Below are 21065 nucleotides of genomic sequence, written 5' to 3'. Positions count from 1 at the left end.
GGAGTGACTATACAGTAAGGGGATGGGAGTCACTATACAGTCAGGTGATGGGAGTGACTATACAGTCAGGTGATGGGAGTGACTATACAGTCAGGTGATGGGAGTAACTATACAGTCAGGTGATGGGAGTGACTATACAGTTAGTGGGTGTGAATGTTTTACATTGAGCGGAGTGTATACATAATACATATCCCTTAACTGTATAATCACGTCCATCACCTGATATTCACTTCCATTATTAAAATGTTCACACTACGTATGAGATCATCCTGGATAATCCCGGCCGGTACTTAAGAACTGGCCGGATGATCTTTCCGCCCGCAGGGTTCTGATGCGGGTTCATCCCGGATCATCTCGGCCGGTACTTAAGAACCGCCGGATGATCTTTCCGGCCGTAGGGTTATTATGCGGGCGCATCAGCGCGCGCCCGCATCAGAACTCCCCACAGCACACAATGAAGCAAGCGGCCGGAGTCGCTCTCTTCATTGTGTGAACTGACAGGGTTTCCTACGGCCCCAATTCATTGAATTGCGGCCGCAGAAAAATGACATGTCAGTATACGATGTGTAAACGCTCCGGCCGGGATCCCATAGAAATGTAGGCAATGTTCCACACTGCATAAAATACGGTGGCAACAACGGCCGTACTTTTACGTAGTGTGAACATAGCCTAAATGTGTTTTCTTCTGTGTGGAGTGAGGTTCATATGGAGATGTAACATCCTCCCTTGTGTCCTGCTTCCTCTTCCACTAGATCACCAGAGGAAAGAGCTGCAGAATATTCTCCTAATATTTCAGCAGAAAACCTGCCCTGTGTGATTATAAAACAGGTTATCCTAAGATCATAGGAGAGGGGGACAACTAGTTTATTTATGTTTGTCCAACTGTGATGGGAAAGGGGGGAGGTCTAAGCACTCTGTCATTTTACCTCATCTTCAACTTATAGACCAAGACTTTAGGGCTCGTTCACACTACGGAATCGGTGCCGAAATTCCATGCGGAACTCCCCCACAGGAATCCCACCTGCTTTCTGTTTGAATGGGAGGGCTCGCACGCCTCTGCTCTCTGTGCCTCTTCGCTCAAAGAAATTTGTAGTGTTAACGGACCCTTATACTATCTACATGCCAAAAATGTCTCCAATGAGGAATACCACTTCAAAGTAGATCTGTCATTTACAAAAAATGTTGGCATGTTGGACAGCCCCATAGCCCCAAGTGCATCAGACATCTACCTGAAAAGCTTCCCTGTGACTGGAGATGCTAGGCGGTATTATATCTTCCTGTAAGTGGCTGGCGTTCACACTGCACATCACATTCACGCTATATATGACTAGAGAAGGTAAGTGCCATTTGTGGAGGAGATTACGTGAGGCTTCAGTCTAGGTTTATTATGCACCGTCTGCCGAAGCTCTTGACAAGTGCTAATGTAAGAGACCCCTATAATAATCAGGTCACACGTATAAATGTATGCATATATTTACTACATCAAGTAATCTGGGAATTTGCTGGACACTGGTCAGATTTACTGCTGATTGTTACTCTGTAAATTACACAGGTCCATTAACTGCTATACTCGCTCCTATATACTTATCGATTTTATGCACAGGACTATGTGCGACTGATTCATCAGGTTCATCTAATACAAGTTCTATGCGGTGCATCGTATTACTATTACTGTGTACTTCCTGGCTGGGAAGCTTCTCATGGCTGGATCTCAATGATTCCTGGTCCATTATTTCGACAACTCACATCTTCCATCATTAATTCTAATAGACTGATCTGTGCAGAAAATCTGAGCTCAACAGTGAATTAGCTATGTGTATGACCTGACCAGATCCGCACATAGTAAACTATGGCCACACGATTTTGCAATTAAAACAATGGCCGCTGTTGTCATAGAAAAATGTGTCGCATTGCAAACAATGGCCATTGTTCACACAATGTTCTGAACCACTGCTGTTGTTTGGTATGGCTGTGGAAACAATTGACGTGTCAATTATTTCCAGCCGTTGTGCATTGAAATCAATGCAATCTTCTGCGCAACAACGGCTGTTGTTTGTCACTCACTACTACGGACAATGTTTTTAAGTGCCGAGCAACGGCCGTTGTTCGTACCGTGTGTGAACATAGCCTATAGGTCACTACTGGCCACTACATATGTCTTGCAACACAATTTGCTGTTGTGGGTTTAACCTGTCTTCCTGACACTGTGTCTTGTAGCGGCCACCAACGTTTATGTCGGGAACTGCAGGGTTGTCTAAGCCCTGCAGTTCCCAATCCCCTGCTCTGATCAAGTTCCGCACAGCATTATATAGAGCTCAGTCCCTGGGTACTGTATATTCTTATATACACCCTGCTATCAGTGATTTGTATAACTACAGTTTTAGCTGAGCAAGTGGTAATATACAGTTCCCCCGAGGAAATTAGACAGTTCAAGGAAGGGATTGAGACCATGCCCTATATAGCTCTGTGCTGCAGCACTAGATCAGAGCAGGGGATAGGGAACTGTAGGGCTTGGACAGCCCTGCAGTTCCCGACACATAAACATTGGTGGCAGCAGAGGGGGCCATGTGGCAACTGCTGCCAGTCAATGAAAGTGCATATGTAAATAAAAAATATACATTTATATATACTTACAAAGTACAGTAATATAACTTTATTAAAGCAATATATTAGCCAAAAATAGTTTTAGTCTCTGGAGTACCCCTTTAAAGTGTTACTATAATGTATCATGAAAAAAAAATCATTTAACATGTAATAGAGATATGTTCAAAGTTTTGATCGGTCAGGGTCTGGATGCCAAGTCCCCACCAATCACTAGAACGAGTGGGGAAAGCACTCACCAAAGGGATTCTCTCCCTTACTCTTTGGAAATAATAGCTGAAATCTAGTTGGAGGAAGAAACATGGACAGCATAGTACAACTACCATAAATGATGTATTAGGGTATACAGTTACATATATGCAATACATTTCCACCTTTTTTTTTATGGATAGACATGCACAAACCAAAAAAGTTAAGCTCTTTACCTCCAAGAGTGGCAGAGACCACAAGATGAGTCCCGTATTTCTTAATGATGGTCTCTATAATTTGTTGAGAACTTGGCCTCCGTCCAAGAAGTCTCAAACTTCGCTGGAATTCAGGCATCAAGGGCAAAATACTTTTAAGAGGTTCCTTACGGTCCACTGCCACGTTTCTCACCTTCCAGCGGGCAAACTCCCTTTAAAACAAAATTAGAAAATTAAGAAATTATATCATTTATTATCATCAATTATATCATGGGAATTCAGCAAGAAAAAAGCAACATAAATGTCAGAAAGGGACAAACACAACCAGACAGTGGGCCCTGATCTGAACCCACCCACTGTCCCTGCCTAATTGCCTCAGTCGACAGTAGGCGGTCGCGGACAACCACAAAGACGTTCCCTGCACTGACAGACAGACAAACACAATGGAGAGTAGTGAACAAAGCCAGGTCAAACCACACGGGCAACGCAGTACAAAATCGGCACACAAAGAATAGTCACAGGTCAGGCGGGAGGTCAGGAACATGAGTAAGCAGGCAGAAGGGAATTAGGACGGGGAACGCAGGAATAGACTGGGGAGAGCTGGGACCAGGGGTAACCTAATAGCCAGCGATATCACACTGGCTAACACTTTACTATATACTGGACCAGGAGCCCGGACCAAAGGCTGATTAGTCCGGCCTCCTGAGCCGGCTCCGGAGCCGGCCGCCAGAGCTGAGCTGGAGGCAGACGCCGCTGGATCGAGGTGAGGTAAGTTCCTGACAATAAATTAGTACGGTCCGTTTATTAAAGGGTACCTGTCTCTTTAAAAAACGTTGAAATTTCAGTGATCTATTTCTATGCTTGCTTGCACCAAAAAACTAGTGTAAGAAAGACATTAAATGGAGAAAAATCTAAAAAAAAATTGTGAAAATTTGCCAAAATTTTTCAATTTTGCAACCATTAATAATTCCCTACATTGTGTAGGGCTAAGCAACCTAGAAGTTTTTACCATATGTAGGTAGACAAGCACAACTCTAGCATGCTTGAGTCTGATCGTACCACATTTGAATACCGGTGCCTGAAGAAGTTGGATGCAGCCCTAGGGAGCTTGAGTTACGTTCATCTTTAGTAAGTTGATATGAATGTACGTACAGAAGCTTTAGAGATTGTTGTAGAAAAAGCATTGACATTTAGTTGAGTGCAGAAAGTTTTTACTTTATACTTTGTATGTTCTTTGGTTATCACTTTCTTTGAGAATGTCCTTCTTTCTTAATCTTTATGATACTGAGCAATAGCTATACAGAAACCATGGTCAAATGGCCAGGCACTATTTTGGGAATAGAAAGACTCTCTAGAGAATTTCAGACCTAAGCCTTATCTTACCCAGTGTGCTGACCACCTGACCTAACTGTACAGTATAACCAAGAGAAAAGTAAAGTTATTTCATAATATCTTTATGTTCTCATCCGATATACACCTTTATAAATTAATAACCTTTTACTCTCTAAGTAGACGTCACTTTTGTGGACACAAATTACAATCCTACAGTACAGTATTTACCAGGAGACCAGTGAGTTACTGTATTTATTATAAAAAGATAGCCCGGCGGCAGACTTCCCATCTGGCAATTCTGGATTTAGGGGTAGTGATTTTTGACACATCACAACGAGCTGCTAGTGCAACCAGGTGATAGGGAAAGCTAATAGTATGCTGGGCTGTATAGCTAGAGGTATGACCAGTAGGAAGAGGGAGATTATGATCCTGCTGTATAGAGCTCTAGTGAGACCACATCTGAAATACTGTGTCCAATTCTGGAGACCTCATCTACAAAAAGATATTGATGAAACAGAACAGATCCAGAGACAGGCTACAAAAATGGTGGAGGGTGTCAGGCATAAAACATATCAGGAAAGACTTAAAGGAGAAGTCCGGCAAAAGTTTTTATTATACTATTGTATTGCCCCCCCAAAAGTTATACAAATCACCAATATACACTTATTACGGGAAATGTACATAAAGGGCTTTTTTCCCTTCACTTATACCGCATCAAGGCTTCACTTCCTGGATAACATGGTGATGTCACTTTCTTGATAAAATGGTGATGTCACGACCTGACTCCCAGAGCTGTGCTGGCTGTGGCTGCTGGAGAGGATGATGGGAGGGGGACACTGAGGGACACAGGGCACTGGGGGAACACTGCCATCATCCTCTCCAGCAGCCACAGCCTGCACAGCCCTGGGAGTCGGGGCGTGACATCACCATTTTATCAAGGAAGTGACATCACCATGTTATCCAGGAAGTAAAGCCTTGATGTAGTAGTAAGTGCAGGGAAAAAAGCACTTTATGTGCATTTCCCGTAATAAGTGTATATTGTGTATAACTTTTGGGGGGCAATACAATACTTTAATAAAAATTTTCACCGGACTTCTCCTTTAAGGATCTAAATCTGTATAGTCTGGTGGAAAGAAAGGGGAAGGGAAGCCTTTGGCTCCCTAACAGTGCAAGTTTTTCAGTTCCTTCCTTTTCGAGACATGTAGGGGTGGGTCTATTTATTGATCATCACTTGCAGTCCCGATCATCAGAGACAATGTGCAGCTATTGGAAATCAAGCAAGGGAGTGCTTTTACATGAACATGATATTTGGGATTGGGACTCCATGTCTTCAAAGGGGTCCTTGGGCAAACCCTTGAAATATGTTAAAGTGGTAAATAAGGTTCAAGAGGGAAGAGTTTTAAATAAGAAACTTAACACAAGAACAAGGAGCCACAATACAAGATTAGTTGGGGGGAAGATCAAAGGCAACATGAGAAAATATTACTTTACTGAAAGAGTAGAGGATGCTTGGAACAAACTTCCAGCAGATGTGGTTGGTAAATCTACAGTAAGTGAATGTAAACCTGCCTGGGATAAACTTATATCTATCCTAATATAAAGGCAGACTAGATGGAGCAGGTGGGCTTTTTGTGTCGACAATCTTCTATGTTTCTATAACCCCTGCAATGAAATTGGCCTCGCCTGTGAGTCAGTGGATTTATAGAGCAGCACTACTGTTATAGTAAATCCTTGTATCACAATGAAAAAACAATTCTGGAGTATCTTACTCAGACCTCTGTATTGTGCTCTCCCTCTATTATTCCTCCTTGTATGGATCTGTATGAAAGCCGGGCCTACCTGAAGACTCCTGTGGTGCAACTAATTGATTGTAACTATGGCTCTTAGAGCCGCGATATACTGAGCTGAAAGCAATCCCAGGGTCTACAGCTGTCAACCGAGATAAAATCCGGCAGTACTGCTACGAAAACTCTGTGTAGCCCTTGCCGACTGATAGGGTGTATGGTAAAAGATATATTCATATATTTCCAGGAAGAATAGCAGAGGAATGGCTCAATGCACAGTTTCAATCTATTGTATCCAGGATTAGAAAACATACAGCTACTTTCTTGTAAAAAAAGAAAAAAAATAGCGCCACCCCTGTCTTCAGGTTGTATGTGGTATTACAATTATGCTCCATTTACTTCAATGGAACTCAGCTGCAAGACCCACACCCAAACTGAGGACAAGAGTGGCGTTGTTTATAGAAGAAAGCGGACATGTTTTTCTAAGCCTGGGTAACCCCTTTAATATTCTGCATAAAACCTGTGTGGACCTGGTCATGGGTGGGACACAGAAGGGGGTTGCCTTGGAAATGAAATTTTTCAGAGGCACAAAAGGCAGAAATCGCATGATTGATGAAGACTACCTATATGATCTGATAGATGCCTCCCTGGTATAGACATAACCCATCTCAATCATGGATAAACAGTTGGTATATAGCGTACATTGCTGGGGTTAGGGGCAGTCACCAGTGGTTATTCTAATGTAACGTGAGCACACAGTGTATGCACTGCCACTCACTACTGTAGACGAGCGGGCAGTCATATGATCCAATGCGACATGGAGAGAAGGGAGCTACTTCACATCACACTTATGGCTGATACTAATGCCGCTCGGCTAATTTTAAAAACCAACGCCAGGATGTCGGTATATAATTTGATCAAACCATACTGCCCTGTGTACCACGTGCAGGTCTCCTGGTTCACACGGGTCCCTACGCTAACTCCACACTGTGTCGGTCAGCGACTGCCAAACCTGCAAAGCGTGCACATGCAGGGAAGGGAAGCCATGGAATGGCCCTGCAACCCAAATGTCACAGGACCAAACCCAAAATGCTCCACCAATTCCTAGCCAGCACCACCGGCGGAGAAGGCTACCCCCAAACAACACAAGTATGAATATGGTATTACACTCACCACCACTGGTATTACACCACCACCAGTCATATGATCAGTAGTAGTCTCTGTACTCCCCTCTACCTATACTCCATGGTGCACTATGCACTATTTTTTCTGTAAGGATAAACATGGTGACTGGTCTCCATCTACAAAGCCTTATACAGTGCAAGCAGAAGCTACAATACACTGGTTTCTTTCTTCTTGCCATCGTAATGTCGCTCGGATCCTTACACTTGCCCATTTTTCCTCCTTCCAACACATCAGCTTCAAGAACTGGCTGTTCACTTGCTGCCTAATATATCCCATCCCTTGATAGGCGCCATTGTCACCAGATAATCAATGCTATCCCCTTCACCTGTCAGCAATTGTTGTGGGCAGACCGTGTCATTGCTACGGGGACAATAAAGAAGGTGACTGGCACTGCACCACTCATACCGCAAGAGCCAAATCTTGGATCCATTTATCAGTAGGAGCTGACACTCAGCACTCTGGCCAATTCCAGCAGGTGTTCCATGGTTGCCAGCTAAATTGGCGCTGTACAACACTATCTATATGCAGAGATGTAGCCCTTCACTATACAATGTTTTAAGGGAGTGATTGAGGCGGTCCCCATTTGCTTCTGCCTGTTCTTTCCCTATATACCCAGACAGGAAGGCTTGTAGGGCCATTATCTAGCCAATGTTACTGAGAACTATTTTCAGCACAAAGAAGAACAGGGAGTTCTGAAAGTGATGATATCTCTGAGATTACATGAAAGGAGAAGAAGGAGGAACTCTGTAAATCCCTCAAAACCGATGTCTTCAATAAGTAACTGCCTGATTTGGAAATTAGAACCGATACTGGACAGGCAGGGGGGAGGCAGGGGGGAGGCGAATGGTGCTATCTTGATGCATAAGATAGTGGGGGGGGGGGGATCAGGTGGGGTTGTGTGTGTGGAGGTGGGGGTCATGTGGGATAGTGTGTATGTGTGTGTGGGGGGGTCAGGTGGGGTAGTGTGTAAGGGGGGGGTCAAGTGGGGTAGTATGTGTGTGTGGGCGGGGTCAAATAGCATAGTGTGTATGTGGGGGGGTCAGGTGGGGTAGTGTCTGTGTGTGGAGGGGTCAAGTGGGATAGTGTGTGGGGGTGGGGGGGTCAGGTGGGGTAGTATGTGTGTGTGTGGAGGGGGTCAGGTGGGGTAATGTGTGTGGGGGGGGTCAGATAGGGTAGTGTGTGGGGATGGCGGTCGGGTTAATTGCAGGCTGGTGGGGAACTTTATTACTATGGTGGGTACAGCAGGTGTATTATTACTATATGGGGGCACAGCAGAGGTGGCATTATAACTATATAGGAGGCACAGCAGAGGGAACATTATTAATACATAGGAGGCATAGCAGAGGGAGCATTATTACTATATGGAGGGTACAGCAGGGGGAATTATTACTATGGAGGTGCACAGCAGGAGGCATTATTACTATGGGGGTGCACAGCAGGTGCATTATTACTATATAGGGGGCACAGCATAGGGGGCATTATTACTATATGGGAGGCACACTGGGGCATTATTAGCACATGGAGGGGACAGCAGGAGGCATTATTACTATATGGGGGCACAGCAGGAGACATTATTACTATATGGGGGCACAGCAGGAGACATTAATACTATATGGATGCATTATTACTATATGGGGGCACAGCAGGAGACATTATTACTATATGGGGGCACCATTACCATATGGGGCACAGCAGGAGACATTATTACAATATAGGGGGGCAGCACAGGGGACATTATTACTATATGGAGGGTACAGCAGGAGGCATTATTACAATATGGGGACACAGCAGGAGGCATTACTATATGCGGGCACATTAGCGGGCATTATTATTATATAGAGGACACGCTGGGGGCATGATTACTACATGGAGGGGACAGTAGGGGGCATTATTGCTATATAGGGCACAGCAGGGGCATTATTACTAAATGGGGGGACAGCAGAGGGCATTATTACTATATAATGCGGGCACAGCTGGGGGCATTATTACTATGGGGTTGCACAGCTGGGGGCATTATCACTATATGAGTGCACAGTAGGGGACATTTTACAATGTGGGGTAACACAGCAGGAGGCATTACTACTATGTGGAGGGCACAGCAGGAAACATTATTACTATATAGGGGGCATTATTACTATAGGGGTGTGCAGCAGGGGTCATTATTACTATATGGAGGGCACAGATGAAGGTGCACAGTAGGGGACATTTTACAATGTCTGATAACACAGCAGGAGGCATTATTACTATGGGGCACAACACTGGACATTATTACTATATAGGGGCACAGCAGAGGATCCTACATACAGGGGGCAACACATTTACCTACCTACTCACTGACACCAAGCAGCGAATTACTGCTGTATGGGAGCCTATAGGAGGGGAAAATGGAAGGAAATTGAAGGAAAAGTGTGGAGCCTAAGATGTTTGTCTGGCAGGTTCTGAAGAGCTGAATTGCAGCTGGAAGACATCATCATGGTGGTCTGGGCCAGATGGAAAGGAAAAGGGAAAGAGAACAACTCAAATCAAAGAAGACGTCACCTGTGAGTCACTGTATGAGGTTTTTGAATTTTGTAGAATGTTATTTGGTAGGAGTTCCCCGAGGTAGAGAGGGTTGGGAAACACTTGCCTAGAGGATAGGAGCTAGGACAGACCTCCCAGAGGCTGTGTGTACAGGGGGAGCTGTGAAGGAGCTGCCTGGGCAGTGGTGTGCACCACCACCGATGACAGTGACCCTGACAGGAGCCAAGGGCGGGTGGCTGCCTGTGTCTGCTTAACCCCCTGTTGTTATGAGTGGCGGCAATAGAGCTGGGCTAATAGAGAGGTCATTGGGGTTACTAGCTTCTGCACTGGGTTCCTTCGCTAACCGATTATGATGGCGCTGAGAGGGCCTGTGCCCCAGATATTTTAGGACCCCCAGCAAAGCCCCTGCAAACTGCACACTGTGGGTTACTTTTTCCCCTCTTCTGTGGGTGGCGGTACCAATAATCCAGGTGGGTCAGTTGCCACTCAGGGTTGCCGTGACAAGAGCCCAAGGGACCCATACCAACCCGGCAGGTTACCGACCATTTGGGGAACACAGCCAGCCATACTACAAAAGGCAGGTACCTGTGTGCTGGACAAGCACTGGCGTCACAACACTAACACCTTCAGCTGAGCCGACACATCCACCAGTACTAACATCACCTGGTGGCTCACCTCACACACAGCAGGGGACGGGCTGCATCTCCATAATATGTCAAAAGTTTTCTCTAGTAACAGGGACACTTTAAAGTGAATCGCTTTGTGTTTTTTTTACATGAATTGACTGGTGCAATTGCGGGGATGTCGGTACTGCGGTACTTTATTGAACCGGGCACTGCCCCACCGGCCTCCAGTGTGACGAAACCACCTCCCCTCTGTGACATGGCTCCATTAGAATCAATTGAGTAGAATCACAGAGTGGAGGGGAGATCGTCACACTGGAGGCCGGCGGGCCCATTTCCAGTGCCGGGTTGGTGCTCAGGAGAAAACGGGTGCTTTGAGCGGGAACCGGACCACGGTTCAATAAAAGGACCACAGCACTGGCATCTCTGTGCCTGCACCGATCTATTTATTTAAGAAAACCTAGTGGTACACTCGCTTTAAGGCAACGATGAGGAACCCGGAGGCCACTAGCTGTTGCAAAACTACAATTCCCATCATGCCTAGACAGCCAAAGTAGCCACTCAGGTGATCCTCATAGGGATTCAAGACAGCAACTTTCTCCTACATTTAATTATATTGGTACACTCATTTGACTATTACACTTGTTGCCACTTTTATAGTGTTTTGTTTTGTATGATTATGTTTCCATGGAAACTGTTCTCATAACTGTTGAAGAACAAAAGCTGCATGGTATCTGTGGAGGCTGCATTAATCCTCCTGTGGATTTGTGACAAGTTAATCCTTGTTTTGTGAATCCACCTGTACTATATTTCATTAATTTTATTTTTTTTTGCTTTTTTTTTTTTAACACTTTCCCCATTATTGACACCCCCTGTATATGTATATGACATATACAGGGGGTATTAAGGGGGTATATTTATAGATACATAGTCAACCAACTTTTTTTTTTTAATGCGATTGTAGCCATTTATGATTTTATCACAAAGGATCTATACATGACTCTATGGGCAAATCTTATATGTTTTCTCTCTTTGTCGTCTTATAGTCTTATACATCTAATACAATAAGCCAATGTATTTGAGAACTGACAAGTGAGTAGGATTTGCCATTAGAGAAAAAAGTGATTCCTTCTTCTTTCTATTGACTACAGTCAGATGTAAGAAGAAAAAAAGAAAAGCAGTTCCATTGCACTCATGTGAATCCGGCCTCCATATGGGAGAAAAATATCTTAGTCCATATGGCATCTTTTTTTTTTTTTTTTTTAACTCACCTGTCTAGAGACCTGCCAGCACTTCATCCTCTGATGGAAATAAAATATAGGTCTTTATTTTTTCTTTTTTTCTCATTATTGTATCATTTTTAAGGCTATGTTTACACACAGTATTTTTGCTTAGTATTTTACAACCAGAACCAGCAGTGAACTAAAAGCACAGAAAGGCTATGTTCACACACTGTTGAAATTGAGTGGATTGTCGTCATTTGAGGACAAATAATGGCCAACAGTTATTTTAAATTAACACTAATTATTTGCCATTAAGAGACGGCCATCCATGTAATTTTAACAGTGTGTGAACATAGCCTTTATGAATTTTCAATCCACTCCGGGTTTTGGTTGTAAAATACTGACCCGAATTCTGAACAAAAATACTGTGTGTGAACATAGACTTAAAAATGATACAATAATGAGAAGAAAGAAAAAAAACAAAGACCTATATTTCATTTCCATCAGGGGATTTGAACCAACGAACTGCTGGTGGTCTCTAGACAGGTGAGTTACCCCTAGACCACAGCTCCAACAGATTCAGGCTCTGAGATTCAACTATTTCTGAGTGTTTCTTTCAGGCATAACCTGCCTACAGAGGACTGATCTGCAATCAGAGACACTGGCTGACACCTTCACCACCTTAGGTAGGACTAAGGAGCTGACAGATTCCCTTTAGGGACCAGGCTTATTTAATCTTTGCATTTTTGTTTTTTCCTCCTTGCCTTCTATGATTTTATTTTTAAACCTACAGGGCTGTTTGGGGTCATGTTTTTGCATCACGATCTCTAGCTTTCATTGGTACCATATTTGTGCAGATGGGTCGTTTTGATCCCTCTTTATGATTTTTTTCTGATACATAATGTAACAAAAAATCTGCAATTCTGGTGCTTTTTTTTTTTTTTTTCATTTACGATGTTTAGAGTACGCAACACTATTGTTATATTTTAATAGATCTGACAATTACACATGCTTTATTTTAATGTATTTTATATATAAAATGGAAAAGGGGGCACAATTTATATTTTTATTGGGGGAGGGGCTGTAATTTTTTTTACACTTTTCAAGTCCCCGTAGGGAACTATTTTATAAAATCATTACCTTGCTAACACTGTTCAATGCTATGCGATGAAGATCACCAAGCTGATTGCACTGAGGTAAGTGTTACTCCTCCGACACTCAGAAAAAACTATCAGGACCCCCACAGTTACACTGCAGGGGTCCCAATCAGACAGTGACAGGAGTTAAATGCGGCAATGAAGGCGTTAATGGTCATATGTGACTGGTACCAGGAAGTTATACAAATTTGTACTTTACTTCTATTTAAAAATCTCACGTCTTCCAGTACTTATCAGCTGCTGTATGTCCTACAGGAAGTGAAGTTTTCTTTCCAGTCTTACACAGTGCTCTCTGCTGCCATCTCTGTCCATGTTAGGAATTGTCCAGAGCAGGAGAGGTTCTCTATGGGCATTTGCTACTGGTTTGGACAGTTCCTGGTTTGGACAGAGATGGCAGAAGAGAGCCCTGTGTCAGACTGGAAAGAATACACCACTTCCTGCAGAATATACAGCAGTTGCTAAGTACTGTAGTACTGGAAGACTGGAGATTTTTAAATAGAAGTAAATTAAAAATCTATATAACTTTCTGACACCAGTTGATTTGAAAGAAAAAAAAATTCTATGAAAAAAAATCATTTTTCTATAGGGTACTTAGAAACCACATGAAAGGGGTGTTCTGGAAGATAATTTATTTTTAATTCCTTTAATAAAGCCCCTTTTCTGCCACCAATGACTGTGTCAGTAACTACAGGGTTGCAGAAGCCCTGGACCAGGCACGGTTACATAATTGAGCCTCCTCTAATGTATATGTTAGCATTACAATAGATATTCCACTAGGAAAGTTGTCTATGTGAGTAGCACTACAGCCACAGCACTTTGAAATGGAGTGGGCAAGTACTCTGTCAATCATCACTCACTCTGCTTCATTGAACTGCAACTGCAGGACTACTAATGTAGTAGTAATGTAGTGTAATGTCTATTTTAAAACTAACATGCATCAAAATAGACATCTTGGGAGGCTCAGTATGGCTGTGTAACTGTGCTGAAACCAGGGCTTGAGCTGCCCTGCAGTTCCAGACACAGCCAGGTGGCAGCAGAGGGACCATGTGACTCTTAATGTTGCCACTCAATTTAAAGAACAAAAGTTATGTAACTCGCTGTGATGACAAATGTAGGGGAAGAAAGAAGTTATACTAAGAGTCAAAAGAGGGTCAGGCATTGGTAATAAGAAACACATAAAACAGATTATAAAATTAAATAAATGTAAAGGAAAACCAGCTGACCAGCTCCTGGGGATTAAAACATTAGCTCCCAAGGATTCAATGAACATCAATAGATTCAAGAATAACAGTAATGTCCAGCTCTTGTACAGTCAGAAATCCTCCTTTTGCATATTAATCCAAGCAGCAAAACCTGCGGGTTTCAAGTTCACATGGTGCTCTTAATCATGGTAATAACACAATGACCCATCACCTGTTTAAGAATAATCAATGACCAACAGAGTCCCTGAGGTACCCATGCATGTGGCACAGTAATCTCCCCATGAGTACAGAAACCTTTAATCATCCATCTGCCAGTTAAAAAATCTATAAAATTATACTGAAGCCAGCCGAGCATTGCAAGTCACATGTGATATTAAAGGACAACTGCCCCCCCCCCCCCCATACTTACTATGACTGTAGAGACTCTCTCCACTGGGAAATTTGTCTGTCCCGGCCATGCTGGTCACCGTCTTCGGTTCTTCACCTTATCTTCTGTAGTCAACAGTGGTTATGTAAGTATATATTTCAATGCTTTGAGGAGAGGGGGTCATAGGGAAGGGGGCCAAACAGGTAATACAATCAGATTATAAGGTTATATAAGGTTGTAATGTGCTTTAATTAACATGAAAAAATTGTCCTTTAAGGCTATGTTCACACTGCGTATCTTTCCGGTCGTAGTGCGAACCGCGAATATACGCACATAGTTTTGAGGTTGATGCGTTCGCTTGAAAGTATACGATATACGGCTGCACAGTGCACACTACGTATGAGCTTACGACCGGATCGTATATGGCGCCGTGAAAAATGAACAAGACCATTGTTTGAGGACGGAAATGTTGAAACTCACGGCCGTGGATTTCCACGCGGTCCCGTACGGAGTACTTATTTCAGCCAAATTGAACTTGATTTTTCGATCCAAAAGGTTCTGTGAGTTTTATTGGACTGGGCGAAGATTTTCAAGTAAATGACCTGTTTCAGCTAGAGAAGCATAACTCTACTACGGGCGTATGTTCGCGGTTCGTACACATCCGGCCGCATGTCTATTTTTCCCACGCCCGTAGTTTCAGCCGCACATGTACGGCAGCGTACGCGGTGTGAACATAGCCTAAGAGTGTTAAAGTTCAAAATGGGAGGTAAGTGACTTTTGATGGGAATATTTGAGCTCCCGAAACTAATCAATAACCTGAAACCAGTTACTTACCTCCCCATCTATCCACCTAGAAGGGAACGATCAGGTGGATCATTGCCATCAGCTACTCAGGGTGAGATAAATAACGTACATGGCTATCCTAGGTCTATCTGGCCTGATACACGTACAGCATTTACTATATTAATGCAATACAGATGCTGAAACTGGGAATCATCTCAAGTTACATGGATGGTTAAAGGGGTAGTGCGGCGCTAAACAATTATTCACTAAATAACACACATTACAAAGTTATACAACTTTGTGATGTATGTTATGTTAGTGAATAGCCCCCTTCCCCATGTTTCCCCCTCACCCACGCTAGGCCCGGAAGTGTAGTGCTCTATACTCACCTGATTCGTGTCGACCCCTGTCCGCCATCTTGCGACAATGATGTTATCTTCGGGCGGCTGGCCGAACCACTCCATTAGCTGCTCAGCTAATCATTAGCTAGTCATTAGCTGCTCAGCTGCGATTGGCTGAGCACAGGACGGTCGGAGTGGTTCGGCCGGCCGCCCGAAGATTACATCATTGTCACAAGATGGCGGACGGGGGTCGACACGGATCAGGTTAGTATAGAGCACTACACTTCCGGGTCTAGCGTGGGTGTGGGGAAACAAGGGGAAGGGGGCCATTCACTAACATAACATACATTACAAGGCTATGTTCACACTACGTATTAGACCGGCCGTTCCGTGACCCCGGCCGGGTCACGGAACAGCCGGTCTCTGGCCGGATCATCTCGGCCGGTACTTAAGTACCGGCCGGATGATCTTTCGGCCGCAGAGCTCTGATGCGGGCGCATCAGCGCGCGCCCGGATCAGAGCTTCCCATAGCACAGTGAAGCAAGCGTCCGGAGCCGCTCGCTTCACTGTGTGAACTGACACGTCTTTCTGTGGCCGAAATTCACTGAATTCCGGCCGCAGAAAACTGACCTGTCAGTTTTTTCCGGCGCCGCACAGATCCCGGCTGGAGCACATACGATGTGTGTACGCTCCGTCCGGGATCCCATTGCACACAAGCCATTGTCCACACTGCAAAACTACGGCCGTAGTTCTGCGGCGAGAACTATGGCCGTAGTTTTACGTAGTGTAAACATAGCCTAAAGTTGTATAACTTTGTAATGTGTGTTATTTAGTGAATAATTGTTTAGTGCCGCACTACCCCTTTAAAGGTTTTCTTAAAGAAGAACTCCGGTGAAAATCCTAATTTCCCAGCAAGCAGGGGCAGTAAGGGAACATAAGAAAAAAGTGCTACTTACTTTTCCCCGTGCCGCCATAGCATTGTGTCATTAAGTGGCTGAGTGGGCAATCCATCAGCCGAATCATGACATTTATTCTCTAGCAGATACAGGAATTTGGTGGGAGTCCCGGAATGGTAAGCCAGTGCTGTGGAGGTACGGGGAGAGGTAAGTAGAGCTTGTTTATTATGTTCAGTGGCGTAGCTACCATAGAAGAAGGGTAGGCAGCTGCTATGGGGCCCGTTCAGCAGGAGGGCCCGGGGTGGGGGTAAGAGCCCTGTGTCCTCCTGCTTAACCCCTTATGTACTGCAGTATGTAAGTGACCCAATGTTTACTTACATGTTGCAACACAAAAAAGGGTAACCAAGCAGAAGACAAAGAGATCTCTGCTTTACTGCACTGATAACTCCTGACCTCTGTTCTCGCTGCCTACCCCAATCAAGTAGGGAAATGTGCAAAGGTAAGGGGTTATCAGTGCACCAGCAGTAAAACAGATATCTCCTTGTCTTCTTAACTTTGGGTCACTTATACACTGCAGTATATAAGGGATTAAGCAAAAGGTAGTCTGCTCCTGCACCTATCTATTTAACCATAAGGGCTCCTAATGGGCCCTTATAGTTAAAAACAATGGAATGACAGAAAAAGCAGCCATTGGCTCTCTGCTCTGCCAGTCACTTTTGTAGCTTGTAGATTCTGCCTCTGGCCACAAGAGATTTTATTTTTTGGACACATCACATTAGATGTAGGTAATATGACCAAGGCTACCCAAAAAGTTGTTGAAGATGATCAGAAAGCCCCCTTAAAAGGTCATGAGTTAGCATGGTTAATCATGTGCACTTGAAACGCGTAGGTTTGACATATGCCGTTTTTAGGCAAGTGATCAATTCAGGAGAATTTCTGATTTTAAACTCAAGGGCTGCACGCTACAAATTGGGTAAATATCAATACAAATGGCCCTGAGGAGATAAAAAAGAACTGGGGGAAAAAAGGCCAGACATGGCTTGGTGCAGTCTGAGCATCCTGACTGACATGGCTGCTAAGATTAGAACTGTAGAAGTTCACTGGGTTGTGGCCATTTATTACCGATAGCTGGATAGGTGAAACCGGGTGAGTCATCCGAGTCACCTGATCATGCTCAAGAAACATGTGGGCTCTTAAAAAAAGCTAAACTGAGATTTAAGTATTCTTCCTATATTCCTCTACTGGTAAGTCCAAGAACAGGAATTTTTAGGATGACGCATTACTGGGGAAAAAATTAATTCTGGGACATCCTTCTGAATAAATCCCCACCGTCTGATTTTCCTCTTTTTTGAAATCTGAAGAAAAGTCCCAAGACGTATACTATTCTGACACAGTGAAAAAAAAAGAAGTTTGCAAATTCCCACGTAAACAGAATAATTTTTCCTTCCACCAGCAGAGATTTGATTTCTTCCAACTTAAGACAAGTGCCTAAAAAGGAGAAGTTGAAAATATCCTAAAAATGTGTTTCTATCAGGTGAATACCGCCAATGTAACTTGATTACATTAAGAAATAAATGGCAGAAAACCTTACTTTTGGCTTCCTCTCATATATAATCATTTTCTCCCGGGCTACGATTGAATGCCTCCTCCAGGGAAACAAAAACCCATAGAGTAGAAGCTTTCAGTACTAGATCCTGGCACAGTCTTATCTTGGGGTACAGTAATGCCCTTCCAAAAATAGACATACGGTAAAGGCACAGTAGCAAAAATGGGGACATGGCGTACTGCAAACTTAAGGTTACAATCACTTAAAAAAAAAATTAACAAAACTTTGGATCAAGGCTTAGACCCCCCCCCCCCCCCCCCCCCCCGATCTCCAATTGTAGCCAGGAGAAGAGTGTGGCGGTGCACTTCACTCTTTGGCTCAGCACACGATCGGTCTCAGGAGACGAGCTCAACAGTCTTATAATAAGAGCCGTGACCAGACAAACCTTTCAGCTCTGTGGGTAACCAGATCCTGAGTCTTGAGCCAATTGCTCATTGCTCATTGAGGTCTCCTGTCGGGATATGGATTGGTAGATGTATACTGAATAGTAATGATAGCAAAAAAAACTTTAGTGATTCAGCACAGGATAGGATAGAGTGTGCTTTTTAAGAAATAACCTATAGATTTTACAGTGTGTGGGTAGAGATGAGTGAAGCTGCCGAGGTTCGGGTTCGTATGAACCTGAACTCACGGCTTCTGACTGCCACTGTCTGCCCGCTCCGTGGAGAGGGTGGATACAGCCGGAGGACCGCCTGGAAAACTGGGATACAGCCATAGCCATAGGAAAAAGTGAGTGCCAACCTTTCAGATCAGCGCCTGCTTGCTACTTATTCCCTGCTCACTGCCAGCCCTCCCTATTACAAACGGGTAAGTGCAGGGAGGACTGCGGGGAGCTGCATGGAAGGGGGGGTCTGCAGTTTGCGGCTAGCCCATAGAAGGAAGCTGCGGTCTGCCGCCGCTACTATTACATGGAGCCACAGTAGAAGATCGTTACTAGACTGATCATTTGTGTTTCAGCCTGTTGAAAGACAACGATCAGCCGACATCGAGCATGAAGGCTGATCATTGTTTTGTATTGTATGAATAGAATATCAAACCCACCCCCCTCCAATCCTCTTCGCAATCACAATCCCCTGTAAAAATTCCCTCAAAGCTGTCAGCACATCCTCAACGAACACAGGCGATCTGGAGTTGGAGACATGAAAGGAAGCAAGAATAGTCACCATCTGAGTCAGCTTGCCTTTGACAAAGAAGAGCCTGTCACTAATGTCCACTGTTACAAGCTCCCAAGAAATGGAGTGGGTTATAAGGGCTGACACATCCTGTGTCTTAGCATTATGGAAAATTGCTATGAAAGACCTCAAGAACTGACTGGAAAGTCTAGGTGGGAGCAGAAGTGGATCTCCTAAAGAAGGCAACTTGAGCCTTTTTCTTCCAAAGTAGGAGAAACCAACTTTTTCCTCTTAATTCGCCAAACATTAACAATTTCTGGTTTGCTGTGAGTACTAGGCAGCCATTACGAAGGAGCTGTGTCTATACAAGCCGGAGCGGAACTTAAAATAGCAATGTTCTCAGTTTGGAAGCAGCTAAAAACATTATATCGCCTGGTTGTCTAAATTATACAAGACAGTTTCCGAGTCTGTCAGCATCACCTTCAACAGTAGGAAATGTTCTTCTACACTATTCAGCGCTTCATAGCACAGCGTAGATAAAATTCTTTCTTATACAGCTTCCTTAAATAATGAACCATTGCTTGCAGGTATGGTATACAAGATATAGTCTTATAATACTTGCTGTTTGTGCTGTTGCATGGTTTTGTGCCCACCATAATTTGTGTGGTCATTACTTATGCTGTTTTCTACTAAAAGTTTTATTTTTCCATGTCTAGTCAGATGTTATGACCCCCACCAGTATCACAACGACCAATACCACCAACTCTACCAGCAACAACACCACCGCCATCCTGGTTTCTTTAGGTTTGGTAAAGAGTACCTGTGATTAAAAAAAAAAAATACTTTTGACATGGCACAGAGACACGCATGAAGAAATGGGTCTTGGAGCACCAATGGATCTGAAAGCTATGGTAGAAGGTGAGGATGCATGCCAGAGGCCACGATTCCAGAAATGTGGCACTAAGTATCCAGGATAAGCAAAAGTCCAACAGTATCCAAAGTAAAAGAGTAATCTAAGAAGTTTTATTTGCCAAGTGCTAATACAATGTTTCGACCATAATTGTCTAAATCAAGAATTGATAAAACATAATGGTCGAAACATTGTAGAACTTGGCAAATAAAACTTCTTGGATTATTCTACTATTTTGGATGCTCGTGTTTGTTTTCATGCCACAGCGACATGTCAAAAAAGTCTTCATCGGGGGGGCGTGTCCGGATGCCGCTGGGAGCAGACGTGTTTTGAGGAGCTCCGTCCTGGCCTGACCTGCAGGCGGCAATACACTGACCGGGTCCACTCGTCCTCCTCACCATATGTATCGCAGGGGCTCCCGGAGAAGATCGCAGAAGGCGACAGCTGTGAGTACGGCACCGGCGGGTCCCCCGGACGCTTACCTCCGCTCCGGACGGACTGCGGCCTTGTCCAAGATGGCGACCGGCACCTCCTGTCGCACCTCACAGAACTCTGCCTGCTCCTCTCCGCCGCCATCCACAGATGACTCCGCAGGGCTGGGTGAGTCCCAGGCAGCCCCGCTAGACACCGGCCGCATGCCCATACGCCCCGACCGGTCCTCCACACCTGCACGGCCGCATAATGGCTGTGCCATACACGTGGCGGACGCCATCTTGGAGGGAGATGAGTCGGCACAGGACTCCATTACACAGGGCCTGAGATCCAGCCCTCCCCACTGCAGTGCCCCTGGGTCCTTATTGCCTAAAACCTCCGCAGTGATACACCCGGCTAAACCCCTCTCTGGCTGGCCTCTCCCAAGCCCAGAGGCTGGGCCCCACATACAGCAACAAGCTACACTGACCCCCCATGGCGCAGCGCCTCTCTGGAGCTCCCAATCTACGCAATCTGACAGGGATGCCTCTGAGTGGCTACTGGATCACCCGCTCGGTAAATACCTACAAAATATCCCCACTAAAGAG

At 44.4% G+C, this 21065-nt stretch overlaps 1 protein-coding gene across 3 annotated transcripts in view; it reads right to left on the bottom strand.

Moving 5' to 3' along the window:
• BRINP1 (BMP/retinoic acid inducible neural specific 1) overlaps nt 1–21065 on the bottom strand; it is a 156415-nt gene that overhangs the window by 59056 nt on the left and 76294 nt on the right. For all 3 annotated transcript variants that reach the window (XR_011364818.1, XM_069986567.1, XM_069986568.1), the window contains exon 3: nt 3027–3217. Coding sequence is in view for 2 of the 3 variants with exons in the window: in XM_069986567.1 (XP_069842668.1) it covers nt 3027–3217 (191 nt within the window). In the remaining variant the exon portion in view is untranslated. The remainder of the gene's footprint in view (nt 1–3026; nt 3218–21065) is intronic.

This window comes from Dendropsophus ebraccatus, chromosome 10 (genome assembly GCF_027789765.1).
Source record: "Dendropsophus ebraccatus isolate aDenEbr1 chromosome 10, aDenEbr1.pat, whole genome shotgun sequence".
In the NCBI taxonomy this organism is placed as follows: domain Eukaryota; kingdom Metazoa; phylum Chordata; class Amphibia; order Anura; family Hylidae; genus Dendropsophus; species Dendropsophus ebraccatus.
This window is presented reverse-complemented; position numbering and strand designations above follow the sequence as displayed.